The sequence below is a fragment of the Coptis chinensis genome, chromosome 9, assembly GCF_015680905.1.
Source record: "Coptis chinensis isolate HL-2020 chromosome 9, ASM1568090v1, whole genome shotgun sequence".
NCBI lineage: Eukaryota > Viridiplantae > Streptophyta > Magnoliopsida > Ranunculales > Ranunculaceae > Coptis > Coptis chinensis.
The window spans coordinates 35,273,870-35,293,325 of NC_141464.1; the positions used below are offsets into that span (position 1 = coordinate 35,273,870).

Sequence of the window (19,456 nt, forward strand, 5' to 3'; positions counted from 1 at the left end):
CAATCAAAGCTTAAAGCCCCATCAAGATACTAGTAATGGAATCTGTAATGATCTATCTCATTCTACCACGTCCATACTATCTCCACTTAGCCACTGCGGTCATTCGACAGTTTTTTACTCCAGATAGTTGCTTTCCAAGAGGTCACCCATTATTGGATTACTCACGCCAAAGCTCAATTAACTGTAGAGGTACGGGAATCCGTAGCCAAACTATATATTTGAAACCTCGACATTAGGATTTGATCAATCAATCATTTATGTCCAAGATCTCGAAACGACTTCAGTGCGATGAGAATGCATATATGGTGAAACTGTCTCCCCGTGCTAGGTGTTTTTCCAGATACCGAATAACACCTTTTAGTGACCACCACGGGGTATTACAGAGTCACTCAACTATGCCTACATGGGGGGTAGTCCACCCTAGTCAATTTACCTTTTTTTTTTTTTTTTAATGTAAATTATTATGAGCTGCCCACTTTGAGTATCAATCCTAAATCTTCCCTTCTAGTGCTGGAAATGGTATGGGTTTGGGTCGGATTCTCACTCAAAACTCTTTACCATATTCGAATTTGGATCTTAATCCGGATATCCCATATATATATTGTTATATTAGACAAAAAGTACACTAATTTAATGAATTTTAGATATAAATGTAAGACATATAAATTAATTTGTGGGCTTCAAAATATTATTATTTATTATTAAATGGTTGGTGGGTTTCCGGATATTCGGGTATGATCGGTTTCGAGTTGAAACCCATACCATTCCGAGAGAATAAAGAATTAAAGAACCAAGTCAATGTACTCTCGAAAATATTACCAATTTGGGGATGTAGCTCAACTGGTAACAGAGTGCTCGGTAGAGGGCCAAGCTGACTGTAATGGTCGGTGGGCCCTTAATCGAGAGGTTCGAGGTTCGAATCCTCGCATCTCCACCTACGTTTTTGGACTATCAAAGGTATAAAATCCCCTCTCTCTCTCTCTCTCACTTGTTAATCATGGCTGGTGTACTGTTATGAGTTATTTATATACTTAATATAATATTTATTGTGCTAACACATGGAAACCCTTGCATCCTGCACAATCTGTTATTCTGTTATGATCTCTGAAACAAGTTTGCTCGTGTAAATTGTATTTAGCAGAATATCAGTGACTTGGTATGAATCTAAAATCAGATTGTTTAAATTCATATGTCATAATGTAGTTCAAGACCGTATGAATTATATATAGCCATCAAAGTCTGTCTTCCCGTTCAAGTTTCCCTGTTCAAGTTGTGAATTTGAAGCCCTTTCACTATTTTTAAGATTGTGCTCTTTCAACTTAGTATGGACTATGGACGACGTCTCTGAGTCTTATTAGACCCCTTATCAGAGTATCATATACTTGTTTTAAAATTCAAGTATCTTGCACTCTTTTCCGAATGATGTATGTGAAACAAAAATCTTATCCTCAATAGACGTATGTGTATTTTAGTGGACATGTGGTCCTAGAGAAATTGTGGCTAGCACCAAGTTTTTATCAGTATTTACAGTCATTCTTGTTACCTACTGATGATATCTTTGGGCAGATTGTGAAAGAGGAAAAGAGAAATGTTAAGAGGTATGCTTGCTTGTTGTAAAGTCTACATATCCGAAAGTCGAAATAAATTAGCGTTGAGTTCGATTGAACAAGCTGCTAAGCCATACCCAAGGGTAGCTATATTAAACAAGTTTCAAGATGAGGCTTACAACAGAGTTGGTTACACCCTTGTCTCTGAGTTTTCTCCCACCCAATTACAAGATTCCAGCTCCTTGAGAGGAGCAGTGGTTTCAATGGTTAAAGCAGCTTTAGAAACGATTGACCTTGAATCACATTGTGGTACTCATCCTCGTCTTGGGATCGTTGACCACATCTGCTTTCACCCTTTAGCTCAAACTTCTCTTGACCAAGCAGCATGGCTTGCCAGATCCGTAGCAGCTGACATTGGCTCCAATCTTCAAGGTTTGTACTCTTTTTCATCAAAATTTTGGAAAGTGGGTTTTTAGTTGTAATAGTAGCATTGTAACCTATTTTATCTGAACAAATGGTAGAGATTTTTACGAACAAAATGTTTTACTGACAATATAGACATTTGCACCTATCTTAATCATCACATGTGGTACAATTATTTAGTCTGTTGTGCCAGTCTAGATATTTTGTTCAGTGCACAATAAGAAATAGCTGGTTGGTGAATGCTGCAAGGTTGCTGGCAATTTTGCTTCTTGCCATAAGACAGCAGTGGTCAAATGGTCAGTATAATCTGGCATGAGTTGTGCATGCCTGATAGAATAGGTTATCTAACATATGGAAAGCCTAAGAACAAATGTGTTCACGTGAGATCTTGATGTCTTTTAGTTGCATTGCAAGGTGGAACTTTGTTCAGTAGTTATGGTTTTCAAACGTTACATTGTGTTGGTTTCTTATGTACTTTCATTGTTGTCTAAAATGATATGATATGTTGCAGTTCCCACATTTCTATATGGAGCGGCCAATCTGGAAGGGAAAACGCTTGCCTCAATTAGAAGAGAATTAGGTTACTTTAAGCCTAATTCTGAAGGGAACCAATGGGCTGGAGGACCTCAGTCTGAGTCCTTGCCACTGAAGCCAGATGAGGGTCCACATCAAGCAACTCGGACCAAGGGTGTTGTAGTAGTGGGCACAACCAGATGGGTTGATAACTACAACGTGCCTATCTTCTCTACTGATGTTGCTGCTGTTTGTAGAGTAGCTAAATGCCTAAGTGAACGAGGGGGTGGGCTTCCATCAGTACAAGCTATGGCACTAGCCCATGGTGAAGACATAACCGAGGTGGCTTGTAATTTATTGGATCCCAGTAGAGTTGGTGCTGATAAAGTTCAGCTTGAAGTGGAAAGACTAGCGAACGAAGAGGGATTGTCTGTAGGGATCGGCTATTTCACTGATTTTTCACAGGAAAAGATAATTGAGAAGTATCTGAAAGATTACCAATGAAAACAAGATCCTTTCTTTCATTGAGGCGGAAGAAGTGCTCTAAGAGAGAAAATGTTTGATCCAATGGCAAAAAAGGTGTTCTGAACACCTCCTCAGGTGCTTGAACTGAAACACAAAATGCCAGACTTCCCAATTTCAATTCTAAACAACAGGGATACAGTTTGTGTGCAGAAGAACTATTGGTTCTAGACGTAAGATTCAAGGTTGATACGGAACAGTAGGGTTAACTAGTATTACCCCCCCTAGATGAGCCAATTAGGATTTCCCCCTTACTAGAGTTGACCGTATTTTTTTTGCTAGGAGGGAATCCTAATTGGCTCATTTAGCGGGGGGTAATATTCGTTAACCCGGAACAGTATGTTCAGAATGTTGAGCGTGAATTAAGTGTATGTAAGCTACCAGAATTTATTCAAGGGCATGTGTGCTTCAATGGAAAAGTTCTAAACCTTCCGACTCTGAGCAAGCTACAATTTTTAATTTGTAAGATAGATAAATGTATCTATACTGGTAATACATTTCATTTGTTTTTTTTCCTTCAAATAGTGATATAAATTTGATAGCATATTTAGTTGTAATAGAAATGTAGCATATATAAAAAGACTTGGCACCCAGCCGAATCTTATCTTCCTGTATGTGGCATATGTCCTTTTGCATGGAGTTTTCAATTCCATATGCAAGTTTATCTTTTCGTCTGTGTACCATAAACTGCAGAATACAATTTGTTAAAAAAGATTTGCAAAATTAAATAACTGCATCTCTTTTCAATTATTGATAATAATTGTTGGGCCATACAGGGCAATTGATATTTAATTTGATTCTAATCCATCCTAGTCACCGTTAGAAGGACAAACAATAGAAGAAAACATGTGTTCTTTGCATGAAAGGTGCTTATCATCTAGGTGTGTAGCACAAAGAGTGTTTTTTATGATAAAAGTTTTGATTATATCATGCCCATTAATCGTATATGCTCATCCTCCGGGCGTGATAATAGTGCTCTAGGTGCCGTTTTTCTTTGTACTAGAACTTAGAACCTTCATTTTATATATTGCTAGTGTCCTGTCCATGAAAAGAAAGCCATAAATATATAAATTAAGCTCTTAAAAGGAATTTAGTCATAGAACTTGGTTACTCTCGATAACCTTCTTGCTCTTTTCCTTGTAAAATGGAGCTTCGCACCAATCGTATACAAGTGGCCAGTACTTCGGTTTATCTCATCAAGACAAGCTAAAACGTGGATAGAAATAGCATCCACCTAAAACTCACGAGCTCACTTAACTCAGCATATATCCAATCCATGAAAGTCTCTTGCTCACTGTGGGGCCTTGCTCCTTTCTATTCCATAAATGGTCTGTTTTAATTTACTATTTCCTAGTGCTTCTTCCTCTTAGACAGTGTTGTGGTCATTAAGTAATGGTGGTGGAACCATATTGGACGGTCAAGATTGGCTAGATATGACACATTTGTAAGGTAAAGTCAGTTAGAAGTTATTGTTTAGTGGGAACTTCTGTTGCCATATTTCCATTCATGTACTATATGTGGTACCAAATGCAATATGACAAAGCATGTGCTGTTTTTCATAACTTGATGCCTATATATGCCAAACTCTGTTTCCAGTTCACTTTGGATTAAGTAGATTGAAGAAATCATAAAGAAAGAAGAATGGATTTCAATAACAGCAACAAGGTATGTTTTAAAGCTATACATTACACGGTTTACACCTCATTTTATAGGATTTATTTGTCATCTCTTTGTGTATGTCGCGTTTACAGGATGCAAGCCTGAAATACGTTTCAACTTTGTGGAAAATAATGTGTTAGAACTTAGAAGCAATCGGTTTACACAGTAAGTTCGATGGTCATGGTAGTGAAACACACCATTGAGCTCTGTATGAAGTAATTGTTTTCGATAATTTGGACATGAATTCTGATATTAACCAAGCACTAACTTTGCAGTCTCTGTAACATAATTTAGATTGATAGCGATTAAAGGCTGAAACATGAAACCGTAATAACATTACTTTCCTGATAAGCAAGCTTGTGTGGCTGCATTAGATGTGGCATGTCTCCACCAAAATCAAAATATAGAACATCAGAGATTCAGAGCTTAAATGTGATTTTTTTTTTTTCTTTTGTCTTAATACAATGGTATTCAAAATCTATACAGAAGGAGAAGACGAAGAGCATGAAGCAACAATCCATGCTACTATGCTGTAAGCTCTACATCTCTGAGGCAAGAAACATTGCAGCACTTGAGGCAATTGAACGAGCTGCTAGACAAAACCCAGAAACTGTTATAGTGAATAAGTTCAAAGATTGTGCTTATAATCGAGTGGGGTGGACGCTTGTCTCATATGTAGGTCACGATGACACAGGCAATCCCATATACAGCCCTTTGCAACAAACTGTGCTGGCGATGGCTGAAGCAGCTTATGAAGCCATAAACCTGGAGTTTCATTTGGGAGCGCACCCTCGACTAGGTGTCGTTGATCACATCTGTTTTCACCCGTTGGCTCGAGCATCTTTAGAGGAGGCAGCTTGGCTAGCTAAATTGGTGGCAGCTGATATAGGCAGCAGGCTCCAAGGTATGATTACTAATGTCCATTACCGTGCTTTTTACAATCCCCTGAGATGAGTTTCTTTGTGCATTCCTCTCTCCCTCCTTGATAGTAGATGTTTGTATCTTTCAGTGCCAGTATTTCTGTACGAGGGTGCACATCCAACTGGTAAGCCTCTTGATACCATTCGGCGCGAGCTTGGTTACTATCGACCAAACTATATGGGCAGCCAGTGGGTAGGATGGACGTTGCCAGACATTCTTTCTGTGAAGCCCGATGAGGGCCCAACAATGGTATCACAAGCTAGAGGAATCGCTGTGATTGGTGCAAGTCCATGGTTTGCAACATACAATGTGCCAATAATGTCCACCGATGTTTCAGCCACTCGGAGGATCGCTCGAATGGTGAGTGCCAGAGGAGGTGGACTTCCCACAGTACAAACACTTGGTCTATTTCATGGAGAGGACTCAACCGAAATAGCATGCGTGCTTTTGGAGCCAAATCAGGTCGGAGCTGACAAGGTTCAGAACCAAGTTGAGCTACTTGCTGCTCAGGAAGGACTGGAAGTGGAGAAAGGCTATTTTACTGACTTTTTTCCAGATATTGTTGTTGAGAAGTATCTGGAATTAGTGTCTGTTGACTGACGAAACAAAAATTGAGACATGTAGAACCTGAAAAGGTGCTTAAGTTCAGAAAATAAAAGGCACGCTAATACAGAATTACAGATTACTGTCTCAAACATTTGGCTGCTGAGTGAGTGGCATAGATCTCAGAAATATAGAACTTTTTATTTTATGATCAAAGCTCACAAAATTATTAGTCTAAATAATTACTTCAGAGTTTCAAACTAATAAGATGTTAACTTTCACAAACATTTGGCAGAAGGCATATAAATTGTGATTCAAACCAGTTTTTATGAGAAAAATCCTGATAGATTAAGTTCAAAAGTGATCCAGAACCAACAAAAGATTTAGTGGAAAGACAGTTGATACTTTTCAAGTTTGACGACTTTTAACCAAAGTTCTCCAATCCAAAAGAACAAGGTTAACCTATATCAGCTAAGATGCTAAATATTGGATGTAGCAGTCCAAAGTGGTATTTTGAAAAGTGTTTGCCCAAAATGCACTGCTCTTTCATTACATCTCACTCTCCTACAAAAGAAGACATTTCAAGAAACTTTTAAGATGCTCGGGTAAAACGAAGATTTTCTTTGAAAAATTCAAAAAGTAAGCTACTGTACATTATAGATGTGCAAAATTCTTGCTCTAGTTTACATTGACGTGTGTCCACTCATTGAGCTGCACACCGTTTGGGTTGATTATCTTTCAATACGAGCACCTGTACCAGATCTTGCAACCTCTCCGCACCAGGACCTGGTTGAAAAACCGAATCATTTCCTCTCAAGGAGCAAATATCGCCCCCATTGTCTGAACTTCCAATGCACCAAGCACCAGGAGCAAATCGACCTTCAGACCGTCCAAGGAGCTCTTTATCAATTTTGTCTAGGACTGGGTCATTCTTTGCAAATTTCCGAGCAAAAGCAGCTCCACTTTTGACCATGTTCTTGAAATCTTTGATTGATAATGAGATGGGATGCTGCTTTGGAGGACTATCCCATGCAATGTAATGAAGATCATGGCTTACAGCAGTGCTCTTGAACTCGTCAGTGTTGCAGATAACAGTGTGAAAGTAGCCTTCAGGAGAAGATATGAAGTTTGCATAATACATTAGAAGAGTCCGGGGAAGGTTATCCCAACCCCAAATGCAATACTCAAGGAAGGATCTAGTGAGTACCACCCATGCTGAACCTTCAAAAGAGAAAAAAGGAAAGACAAACTTAAATAAGATATGCTCAAGGAAAACTTGTAGCTGAAGCTTTTCTAAAAGCATATACAAGTTTTCATTTTCTATTTTAACAGTGTTTAAAAACATGGGTTTTTTTTTTTAAATAAATTAATTACTATAATAAAAAAAATATATAAGCACATACAAGTTACAGAGAATGGACACCAGATCCTGAGGCCCAGCCAAAGAGAAATATGTTTACCAAAAGTAACAATATTATCCACACCACATATAAATCTCTGTTTCAAAGTACAGGAGGAAGCTAAAGGATCCATTTTTTCATAATTAAGCTCAATTAGGATTAATTATTAGAGTTCAACAACCACAAGATATAAACATGTAATCTGCAGTATACTAGAACTCAACAACAAGAGGCAGTATATTAAGTCTTGCCTCAGAAAAAGGATAGAACAAAAAAGGGGAACGGTGTAGAATTTGAAAAAATAAAATAGAAACAGCATATATCATTTTGTAAATTTAACACAGTAAATCTTATCTAGACAGTATTGAAATTTTTTAGATGATGTTTACTCTAAGAAATAGTGTAGAAGCGCACTTTCTTTATAACTCAAACAACAAATCATCTCTTTGCTCTTACTACTTGTGGACCATGCGGGACCTCAAATTCAAATGAGAACTCCACCCCAACAAATTAAGAAGAAAACCACTTTCTTTGAATGTGCAATGTCGATTATGTAGTGAAAGTTGAAGTTACACTGGATCTCTAGAGTCAAACAATAGTCGCAACTGTAGGAGGCTCCCAAGACAATTGTTTATATGAATGTGATTTCGCTTTTAATAATTAAGTCATAATTTCATAAATAAAAGTGCAAGCATTTATTTTTAGTTCCAACAAGTTAAGAAAATTGCTTTGCGTTATAAACTACAAATGCCCCATGCCTTCCGGCACAACTGACAGTTTATCGTGCCACTGCATGCCCATGTCTTCAACTGACAATTCATTTTGCTTTTCAAACTTGACATTGTTGATTGATATCAAAACATCATTTCCACCAACATCAAATTTATTAAGAACTGATACATATATCAGAAGTTATTAGACTTTCTTTTTTGATAAGTAAAATTTATTGATTAAGATGTAAAAATATTAGAAATGTGAAAGAGAAACTCACTTACATGTACAACAGTTACGCATTGGAAAGCCAAACAACTCCCAAGAACGTAATGCCCATACTATGATTAACCCCTATAACGACCCCACTATCCCATACCCAAGATCTCAAGTAACTACATCCGAAAGATCCCACTTTTCATCCCTATAGTTAGTCTACATAATTTTTATCATGTCCCTGATTATTGTCCGATTCAAGCCCCATTGTTTGCCCAATCCCACACTCCTTTCTATTATTTCTATCCTTTCAAAAGTTATTAGACTTACAAAGATTTAGAAGTACAGGAGAGCAAAGAACGTGAGGAACGTACTGGATATTTGCTATTGAATTTCCTACACTAGTTAAACTATATAGGAATTATATTCTGTCTACTGAAGTCAACTAGTAACCTGTGGGAGGCATGCACCACAGCATCCCTCCCATACTTTCAAGTTCCATACACAATAATGAGATATAAAAGAGTGTTGGGTGTGTTTGATTCATGGAAATGAAATACGATAGAAAAGCATTTTTTGAAAATTTGATTTCCATGACGTCATTTTCAGTGAGTTTGTAAATCATTTCAGCCTTCTTGCTCCCAACCCAGAAAGACATGCATATCCTATGAACCAAGTAAAATTAATCACTTGTACTGATTCCAACAACAAAAATAATTGGACACACATAAACTCAATATTTGACGAAGAACCTATTACAAATTTACAATTACAATATGCATCACATTTCCAAGCACAAAGTATCGAAAATGGATCATAGTATGCAGCAAACTATGAAGGCATTTTACCTTTACTTGAGCCAGTACCAGTAAAGGACATTATCTCTAAAAAATGTCTCTCTACTTGGCATTTCATCTGACGGTTTCTTTCAATAAAAATAATCCAGTTTCCATTAATCACCAACCATTAAAAACATGGATCATTTTTCATGGAGATTTCTAGACCCCCACCCCATCCCATTTCATCTTCTCTGACCCTCCATTCAAGCACCAATCCACCAATTCAAGTACCACTGCCACATTGAGTTTGTTCAACTAGGTATGATTGTGGGTAGAGCTGCAACTTGCATTGTAGATCGGTTGCATGAGCAATTGTCATTGAATAATGATCATTAGAAGCCTAGTTTAATTAGTAGGAATTATTTTAATGTTAGTTTCTTTTTAATTAGGATTCCTTGTGCTCCAAGGAATAATTTGAATAAATAAGGCCTATGGCCTCACACACTAGTGGGCAGAATATTGAGAATATAGATTGTGATTTTGGGGAAAAAAACAACAGATGTGAGGCGCCTCACAGTATATTATCTTTCAACTTTTGTAAAAAAAAATTAAAACAAATAAATTAGAGATATTCAACTACTACAGATTTACCACTAAACTACCATCACGTTCAATGTAACTCAATGATGATAAAAACCAAAATTAGTGTGATATGTGACCACAACATATGTCATAATGGATTTAAACTACAAGTTATTTCATCTAACAAATATCTTAAAACATGATATTCATCGTACAACAACAAACTCAATATACATGGTAGGAAACTCGTGCAATTAATTATCCACCCAAAATTTCAATACAATTATAATTTGTTATCTATAGGTCTCACCTAGACCATATCTATATATCATGTATATGAACTAGATAAATTAATCTCAAGCAACATCACAAATTATGGCATTCAACTCTCCATGCACAAATTATGGACTAGATAATTAATTCTAAGAAAAATCTTAGGGTTTAACGTCCTTAGAGAAAAACCTATCATGCAATTCTATGTACGGTAATCGTCACATTATTAAACCAAAACAATTGCAAGAGATTAGTAAAGATCATGATACCTATCCGATTGAAAAACAATAATAGGTCTTATATAATTGTAAAACCAAACCAACTCAGGAAGTATCATGCCTCAAGCCATACACCATTGGAAAGGTCTACGAGTTAACTTTCCAACGCAAATAACAGTCTGCAACATCAATTACCGAGCAAAAACATATAGCAGTTTTTGTAAGAAGTGTCTAGCCAGTCCAAATTCCAAAAGTTGACAATTTTTATGATTAACATCACAGATTGGACTCCCACAAGCTATGATGCACGGATATGGATACGGATACGGATACCGATACCGATACCGATACGGCAACACCAGTACGGGGTACGATACGGTTTTTTTGAAATATTAGGATACGGGTATGGCCTATGAGTACGGCTAATGAATATGAATATTTTAAAATGTGTATTTTGAAAATTATGTTAGTAGTTCTATGAGTAAAGTTAGCCAGGAACATATGAAAAACTATTATAGCACATATCAAAGTCAATACAGCTTGAAGCCTCAAGAACAATTTATATTTCAATGGAGTAGAACTATCAGATCAGGTCTATTTCAAGGATTCCAGTACCCAAGAAGTATCCAGTACCCCGACCGATACGGGTGCAATGGCATTTTAGTAGTATCCGTACATCATAGCCCACAAAAGTAGGTAAAAGTTCTACAAATATCTAGGTTTTGATAAGCCATAAAGAACTGACAAAGGTTCGATCTCTAAATAGTTTCCCTAGCAAAAAGAAATAGTTGGCAAGAATTCAATCACCATAACCAAAAAATGGGTAATTGAAGAGAGAAAACATGTATGTTTATTGGCCGTCTCAAACCACTATTCTAGTTCCATAAATCGTATGAGAAGAACTTGGGAACAAAAAATGGTGGATTAAACCATTGATGCAACATATAAGTTTTCAATCATATAGATATCGTATACTCTAACAATCTCTTGCAATTCTTTTGGTTTGATTATTTGATGATTTCTTACCTAGAGTTGCACGCTAGCCTTTATTCTTATGAGGCATATCCCTAAGTTTAGATTTTCATAGTATAGTTAGTAATCCAACAAATTTGTTGTGCATTGGGAGTTAATTATCTTTCATAATATTGTGTTGACTCCATGTAATTGTTTGAGATTAATTTCTCCACTTTATATATTTGATAGATGTGTATGGTCTGGTGAGACCTATACATTTATAAGTTATAATCCTACTCAAATCTTGGTTAATACACATTGCAGATAGCTTACCATGATTAGAGAGTAAATTGTTGGGCAATGATTATAATGTTGAAAGAACTATTGTTAGATGAAAATAACTTGTAGTTTATAAATCCAATATAGCATTTTTCGTAGTAGTATAACATACTAGTTTTGGTTTGGTTTTGATCATTGTTGATTTACACTGAACTTGGACTTGACATTTAAGTGTGAGACATAATTTTCATTATGCAACTGCTAGCATCTGGAGTTGTAGCTCTAGATTGTGTAAAAAATATTTGGCCTCTCTTCTGACAAAACCATTAAAGTTGAGGCAAGTGGGTATACATCAAAGGTGTGGGACTTATGCCTAGTATATAGGGTGACACTAACGGCAATCCTACCTATGTGCTTGGAGATCCATGAAGTAGATCCGAAGGGAATCCAACTCGTCATCATACAGTACTATCAACTTACTATTACAAAGATTGTACTATTGTACATAATAGTAGGGAGTAAGAATGAGCTTTGCTCTTATTGGATTCCTAAATTGTTGCTCTTACTGGATCTCTAAACTGGAGTGCACACCTAGGTAAAAACCTATATGAATGTAGAATTGTGTCAGTTCATATGGATACTAAAGCAGGTACTCGAGCATTCATGAAACACACAGATACTAAAGCAGGTAATCCAGAGCATTCATGAAATGCAGCTAAGAGCAGGGACCAAAAAGCACAACACCGTGGGAACAACAATATAACAGAAGTGCAATAAGGGTGCAAGTCCTCTTTTTCTCGCAAAAGGAGTGATGGTACAAAGAACATGTTCTACCTCGTTCATGTAAAATACGAACTGCTGCCCTAAAGACTGGTACATAGCCGGAATGACACATGTACCTTGTAAAAAACTTAATGTCGATTCTCTCAAGCATTTCCTTTCCTTTGTAATATCATATTCCAAGGGTGACTGTTATAATCTCATTAATTTGAATTCCAAAATATTTGTATTGCATTGCATTGGTCGAGTTTACTTTGTGTTTCTCTCCTTTTCCTTTGTGTGCTTAGTCCCACATTTATTAGTGAACTCTTGGAAACAGACTTTATACATATATACAAATATAAAGGATTCTCGTCGTTAAGCTAAACACCACTTTTGAAATCCAAAATTTTGTTCTACCTCGTCTTCTGCCTGAGAGTTATTGCGTTGTTCCATAGGGTAGAATATTTGAGTGCACGCTATTCTATAGATTGTCATTGCATGATGTGGGGGAAAATTTCCATTGTAGCGGGAAAAATCTTCTATTAAGTAAAGTGGATGTAGAGTGGTTTTAGGACAGTTCCACAAGTCTTACTTATTCTTTACAAGTTTTCAATTGTGTTAAAATGTTTTACTCTTTGTTCCTCCATCAAATAATTCCAACAATCTTAAGAGAAGATTTTGCCTCTTCACACTGCAAAAGGCTACATTGGCGTCTACAAAATAGTAGAACGAAGTACACTCTAGCATTCTGCTCTATAGAACAACGCAATAAGTCTCTTTGACATAAGAAAAAGAAAGAAAATAAAAAGTTTGTTGGAGGCTCAGAAGGTGTGACAAGGTTATGAGCAAAAAACCCATTATATAGGGTGCACAGCAGGTTTCAAAGGGTTAACTAGTCAATGTGAGACTAAACACATAAGACAGGATGAAAGAAACACAAAGATGAAACATAAGTATTTTGAAATACAATAGTAATGGGTTACAAAGAAATTACAACACTATTACGTCAAACAAAGTAAAAAAGGTGCCACATGAAAGTAAATTCACGAGCAATGGAACATGAAAGAGAGATGTGGAAGGAGAATTGAGAGTAGAAATTTCCAGATTTAACATGCTCTTTCATCTTCTTTCTTTTTTCTTCTTTCTTTTTTCTTCTTTCTTTCTGTTCGACGAAGAGAGAAAAGGAAAAGTGCAATTTACTGCTTTGCAGTGTTTACCAAACACTTGAAAGCTTTTGATTTCCAGGAAAGCATTTTCATTATGGTATTTCCCATAAGGTTATAGTTTTTTCCCATTCAACCATTCGTAATTTCTGGAATCACGCTCCCTATTAAGCAGAAGTTACATCCTTATAGTTGTTCCTACTCTCAATCAATCCATTGGGACTCCTTTCTTATTCACATTATGTCTCAAATTTCCGAAGCAGCACTCCAATGTGAAACCACCGGATCATTACCTCCAGGCCTTTTCTGTCAGTTAATATTCGAGGTTTCACTTGGCAACAGAGACTGCATCCAACGAAAGAATAGATTTTCAGAGCGTAGCCCTCCCAGCACTACAATGAAGAATCTAATCTCCCAATGCACTAATTCTTCTCCTCTCTTAGCAATCAGACAAAAACAATTAACAATAAAAAAAACTGGACATTACTCCACCCCTCAATTATTAGGGACAAGAATATTAAGCTTAACCTAAGATGAATTTGGGACTTATTAAGCTTAACCTAAGATGAATTAGGGACTTATATAATCAGGTAACCAACCAGAGAGAAGAGAAGTTAAGCAATTGCCAAACGAAAAAATAAAACTTACCTGTGAATAGCTTAAAAGATGTTGGAAGCGACCTCCGTTGACTAGTCCAAAATATGTCATACTTTTTGGACAAATAAAGGCCAGGATCAATGATGATTGGTTTTGCTCTCTGGTTCCTATATTAGATCGCAAAAATATTACTATAAAATCTTTAATAACAGTGAAGATACCTAATTTTCAACAAAAAGGGTGAATCTTACAGTTTCCACCCAAGAACTTGAGTGTGCTCGATGAAATTGATATTCCTCGACAAATTAGAAAAAACATACAACAGATCTGCATTGAAATCAAAGATAGAACTTTAGTGTACGAACAAACAAAAAATTGCGTACGTAGTCTACAACTATTTACATACAGGTCCAAGACACACATAACCATCAAGGAAATAAAAAGGAAATCCAAGTATAAACCATGCTTTCAAATTTTCACATCAAGGTATTAAAATCGGTGCAATGTAGGAAAGGTGTTCTGCTCATGAATTAGATATATGTTCTCTTTCCCAAAAATTTCTTAAAAAGTAATGCCAGCATAAAGTGGGAGCTACTTCATTATAAGAATTAAACTCTTCTTTAAACCAAAAGGCCATTCTGCCATTATGAACAACAAAGAGCGGAATTACTAATCTGTGATGTTAAAAGCTACTAATTCTGTTATAGTACCAATATTTATGTCTAGGAACAATTTATAATGGAAGGGTCAGTGCCCAGGTTTCAAGTGTAATCACGTACCCCACTAAAAGAAACTCTTTCAGATTGTCCCCATGAATCCATTTTATGAGGGTAGTGGCACATCGCAACATAATCTCATATGAGACATTACATAGCACGACTGACACCAAGGCATGGTTTTATAGGTGACAAGGTTGCCATACTCAACTGAACTATGCATACATAATATTCATGACATTTCAAGGAAGAAAATTGCAAGTTGAGATGCCATGCATGTTGTTGTTGTTGTTCACTCAATACAATGACAAAGGAATTAAACTTATCAAAACACATGAATACATATATGAAAATCACCACAAACATTGATATTATGAAACTTAAGGGAAGAAATAAAGTACTGACCATCTTGAGTGACAAGTGGATAATCTGAAGCACTGAGATTAATAAACCAGTCCCACTCTACACTCTCCTTCAACAAGATTGCAACAGCTTGCAATGTACAAGCAAACATAGTAGGGCCCTTATAAGTAACCAAATTAGATTGCGCCATTACACGGACATTCTCCACCTCACGAAACGTTGGGTCGCTCTTAACAGACGTTGCCAACTCTATCCTTTCCCTTGGAGGAGCTTCAAGATCCAAATGCAAAATATACTGATTCCTAGGGTGATATACAGCCTGTAAAGTCCTCCTCAACCTCTGGCTATCACCTTTAGTCCCCGATATCAAATAAGCAATTCGAGGCGCTTCCAATTTCAAATCCTCGGGTTTTCTCAAAACTTCATTTAAATCAGATTCTACAAAATACTCGCTCGAATCTTCATCTAAATCCCTTTCATATGAATAGGAAAAATTCCCTAACAATGCAGCTAAAAGCAAAGTCACCGATACAAGTAAACTCGCGAAAAACGGTAGAATCCACCTTCTATCACTAAATGGCCTATGCCCAGAATGAAAATGATGATGATACCCATTTCTCCTCATACTTGTTTTAACAAGAAACGCAAACCGAAAAGCATTAACGAACTTCGGTAACAGAACCAAAGCCGCCTTTTTCTACGTATGAATACTAACATTTAAGCTTAAAAACACCCTATTCCCCTACCCACTTTGAGCTGAAATCTTCCAAAATGAAACAAAGTATACTAATTTTTCAACAAATGACGACCCCCTTCCAAGGAAACAGCTAAAATTTCAGTATAAAGAATGAAACTTTAACATTACCACAAGAATTCATAAAGTTGGCTAGAACTAATCAAAGAACAACAAATTGATCTGCTATAAAGATGAACTTTTTACAGTGATTGTTTCAGTTAGTGAGCTTTATATAGATCTCTTTGCAAGAAACAACAGAAATGGTAGCTGAAAACCGAAGAAAAAAAACTTACTTTAACGAATGGGCAAGTTTTGAGGATGAAGAAAATGAAGAAAGAGTAAAATGTACGGCCTCTTTTCAGCTTTTCAGAGAGAGGGAATTAAATATGAATTTATGAATTTAAAACTGTATTTATTTTGACTTAATTAAGAAGTTAGAAAAGAGATTAAGGAATATTTTTTTAAGTATAAAAATGGTATAGTTTAAGTGCGCCGAATTTTTTAATAATAAAAGGAGAGAGTTGGTGCGGTTTTCAGAAAAGAAAAGAAGCAGACGTGTGTACGGGTACATCATAAATACATGGTCCTTGCTGTTTCTAGTAATAGTCGTGCTCGTGCTACTGCGTGTGAGACCACATAAGAGTGACCTTCTATCGGTAATATGTCCAATAATAATGCAGATGGCAACAATCTCATCCAAAACAAAATACATTGATGTGCATTGCTATTTTCTATTACTGTATATATGTTTGGAGAATTGGAGTACAGATGCTCGTGAAGAAACCAAAAAAGTGAAGATTATTGACCAGTTTTGCATTGAAGCAGACGTATCAATGTATAGGACATCTGAGAAATATTAGATCGAACTAGACCGCTAGGAAACATCCTTGGTTAGTGGTTAATAATAACTTTCAAGTGACCCCATGCATCTGATTATCTGATTCACCATGATATTTGGCTTTATGGCTTGTTGATTGCACCTCCATTGCAGCTCAATAATTAATTTTGCAGCTCCCCATCTTTGGGTTTCAGACTTTCATAATATTGCTGCGACCAAACATAAAAAGGGGTCAAATTATGTACTGTAACTTTGTAAGAGTGTAGAACTATATTACACACTGAAAGATGATAAGTCCAATATCTTATCTTTCCAGTTTCCACGATACAGAGCCTGAGAGAGCTCAAAGGTAAACTGATTGGGGATGGAACAACATTCTGACTGCTCTATAAGATTGGCATTAGTAAGCCATGAAGAACTCTTTGCCTTGTATTCATATAGTATGATGTTCCGGGGGTTGGGTTCTAACTGTCAAACCGCTATAGTTTACTGGCCAACCCAGTCACACGGCGTCATAATGCATAGAGAAACAAGATCGCCAAAGAGAATATATTCATCTACGTTCGAACTGCTGCTTCGATTGGATCTGATCTTCATATGGTGACCCAACTATTCACTTGATCACAAATCCGCATCTATCTTGGCTATCGTCCAGCTGTTATCATCTATGAGGTGTAATCCTGTCACAGTCCGAATTTATAAACAATTAAAAAATAAATATTTGAAATATAAATATCTCAAACATCACTATATTCAATTGTCTAAAAACCCAGACTATAACCGGGTGATACAACACATGTCAAAACCTAAAACCCACATTATAAAGAATCTTAACAACAAAAATAATCTCCAAAAATTCTCTATTTCACTTTATAAAAAGGCTATCTTCCGTCCCAATAAAACATCAAATAAACTCTCTGAATAACATTCTTAAATATCTTATTCTCATGTCATGCTAAAAATGTAAACTACGTTATTACATACTTCCAAAAGATCAGACCTAATAAAATAACTTCCCGGACTGCTCCAGGCAAGAATCCAAATCACACGCCGCGGTTCCACTGCTTTCCACCTATGTTCCCAAGAACACACCCACGTTACGCGTAAAAACAAAACAAACATGGGTCGCAAAAATGGAATTTCTTTGGTATGAGTAGACTAACCACATATAAACATTATCATACTTTAATTATCCAAACAATCACGTTATATTTTCTCATAACTTAATCATTCTCGGTTTGGAAGCATGTAGTTCCGTCATTTCAGTAGCAACATATTTTTTCCCCAAACAAAACTTCCATTATATTAACTCATTCTAATAACTTCGTTTTAATATCTAAATCATTGAATTAAAACTTACCGATATCATTTCTTTGTATAAGGGTAGGACCGCCCCTCCTGACAAAAATATTATTAAGTCCTACCCTCCCGCAAAGAAAGTTGGAACTTCTATATAACATATGTAGATATTATATTAAGTATTCAAAAGTAAACCCAAACACTCGCGATAATCAAAATAAATAATACAACTAACCCATAAAGCTTAATACCTTAGTTCCTCTACAGGGCCGGTCAAACAAACGGTCATTAATGGCACATTTAATGAATACCGGGTCATTCATGACACATTCAATGGATACCCATATATAACGCTTAATCGGCCATTTTATGGCACATTCAATAAATGTCCACCTAACATATGACATCATGGGTCATAAAACTCAAATCCAAAACTTGAGGTAGAGAGTTCTAAAAGAGTCGCGGTAAGTTTTGTTTTACGATTATAGAACTTTATTGCATATATTATTTCGGAGAACGAAAAAGTATCTTGATTCATGTATTTGGTTTACTGGCGTTATTAATTAGATTAATGTCTAAGTGTCATAACGCCAGATATCATAAAACTGAAATATCACATAGTAGTTAATACACATACACACGTATATATAACGGTCTTAGCCTAAAGCCAAGCATGCTAATAGCCTTAGACCTATCCTAATAACCCAAATCATAATCCGAGTTAAAAAGTCAAATTGGGTCAACTGGTCAAAGTCAACCCTGGTCAAAAGTCAACCCTGGTCAAAGTCAAAGTCGACCTGCCAAGGGTCAACAGCAGTCAACCAACCCCAAACTCCTCTAACCCAAAAGCCCAAAGTCTAATACAAAAATCCAAATTTGAAAATCTAAACTAAAGCCCATAAGTCCACCCACGATTGGGCCTAAGCCCAACTATAAACAAAAACGCATTGTTCATCTTCTTCCCTCCTCACCAGCGCTACCACCACCAAAACAGCCACCGCCGACCATCCATCTCCACAATGAACCCAGCGGTTTGGTTCATAAAGAAAAACCCTATGTACCTGTACCAACAATTCGTGATTCTCTTATACAGTGACAATCTCGATTTGACGCCATTACTGCTCCTCCACCGATCAGCCACCACCGGATCAGCCACTCGCCAGCCTTCCCTACCTAACCGAAACTACTCCCCTTCAAAACCCCTATAACATTAACCAAAGCAAGAACCTAAATTCTTGAACTCGAAAACTTTCAACCAAATCAGATTTGGAATTCTCGCCACCATTAACACTCCTCCGGAGCTTCAACAGCACACCCAATTTCAACCCAACCGCACCCAATTCAACATCAACAACACCCAATACAATATCAACAATCAAAATCAAACTAACAACCCACACAACAATATTACAACAACAACACTATAACAGTTCATGATAATT

General features: G+C 36.5%; 3 protein-coding genes across 4 annotated transcripts; 2 read left to right on the forward strand and 1 right to left on the reverse strand.

Annotated features, from left to right (window-relative positions):
* Positions 1–797: 797 nt before the first annotated feature.
* On the forward strand, positions 798–3,619 carry LOC147475734 (formiminotransferase cyclodeaminase-like protein). Its single transcript, XM_086582777.1, has 3 exons — positions 798–957; positions 1,567–1,979; positions 2,482–3,619. The coding sequence occupies exons 2-3, from the start codon at positions 1,589–1,591 to the stop codon at positions 2,985–2,987; spliced, it is 897 nt and encodes a 298-aa protein (XP_086438903.1). The 5' UTR covers positions 798–957; positions 1,567–1,588; the 3' UTR covers positions 2,988–3,619.
* A 475-nt stretch (positions 3,620–4,094) lies between these two features.
* On the forward strand, positions 4,095–6,336 carry LOC147475735 (formiminotransferase cyclodeaminase-like protein). Of its 2 annotated transcripts, XM_086582776.1 has the most exons (5): positions 4,097–4,454; positions 4,602–4,670; positions 4,757–4,829; positions 5,151–5,568; positions 5,674–6,336. In XM_086582776.1, the coding sequence occupies exons 4-5, from the start codon at positions 5,169–5,171 to the stop codon at positions 6,183–6,185; spliced, it is 912 nt and encodes a 303-aa protein (XP_086438902.1). In that variant the 5' UTR covers positions 4,097–4,454; positions 4,602–4,670; positions 4,757–4,829; positions 5,151–5,168; the 3' UTR covers positions 6,186–6,336. The 2 variants fall into 2 exon arrangements, with proteins under 2 accessions (XP_086438901.1, XP_086438902.1); XM_086582775.1 differs by lacking the exon at positions 4,757–4,829 and having other exon boundaries at positions 4,095–4,454.
* Positions 6,337–6,726: 390 nt separating this feature from the next.
* On the reverse strand, positions 6,727–16,347 carry LOC147475736 (beta-glucuronosyltransferase GlcAT14A-like). The gene is made up of 4 exons (XM_086582774.1): positions 15,184–16,347; positions 14,314–14,389; positions 14,114–14,229; positions 6,727–7,349 (listed from the first exon to the last, which is right to left on the reverse strand). Exons 1-4 carry the CDS (start codon positions 15,764–15,766, stop codon positions 6,832–6,834), a joined length of 1,293 nt encoding a protein of 430 aa, XP_086438900.1. The 5' UTR covers positions 15,767–16,347; the 3' UTR covers positions 6,727–6,831.
* Positions 16,348–19,456: the final 3,109 nt, after the last annotated feature.

Bases quoted from the DNA above. Each gene is read 5' to 3' on its own strand.
- LOC147475735 (XM_086582775.1), top strand. From the start codon at position 4,647: ATGGATTTCAATAACAGCAACAAG. The intron at 4,671-5,150 runs GTATGTTTTAAA...AAATCTATACAG, and splicing joins ATTTCAATAACAGCAACAAG to AAGGAGAAGACGAAGAGCAT. The intron at 5,569-5,673 runs GTATGATTACTA...TGTATCTTTCAG, and splicing joins TATAGGCAGCAGGCTCCAAG to TGCCAGTATTTCTGTACGAG.
- LOC147475736 (XM_086582774.1), bottom strand. From the start codon at position 15,766: ATGAGGAGAAATGGGTATCATCATCATTTTCATTCTGGGCATAGGCCA. The intron at 14,390-15,183 runs GTCAGTACTTTA...ATTTCAATGCAG, and splicing joins TCCACTTGTCACTCAAGATG to ATCTGTTGTATGTTTTTTCT. The intron at 14,230-14,313 runs GTAAGATTCACC...GATCTAATATAG, and splicing joins CAAGTTCTTGGGTGGAAACT to GAACCAGAGAGCAAAACCAA.
- LOC147475734 (XM_086582777.1), top strand. From the start codon at position 1,589: ATGTTAAGAGGTATGCTTGCTTGTTGTAAAGTCTACATATCCGAAAGT. The intron at 1,980-2,481 runs GTTTGTACTCTT...GATATGTTGCAG, and splicing joins CATTGGCTCCAATCTTCAAG to TTCCCACATTTCTATATGGA.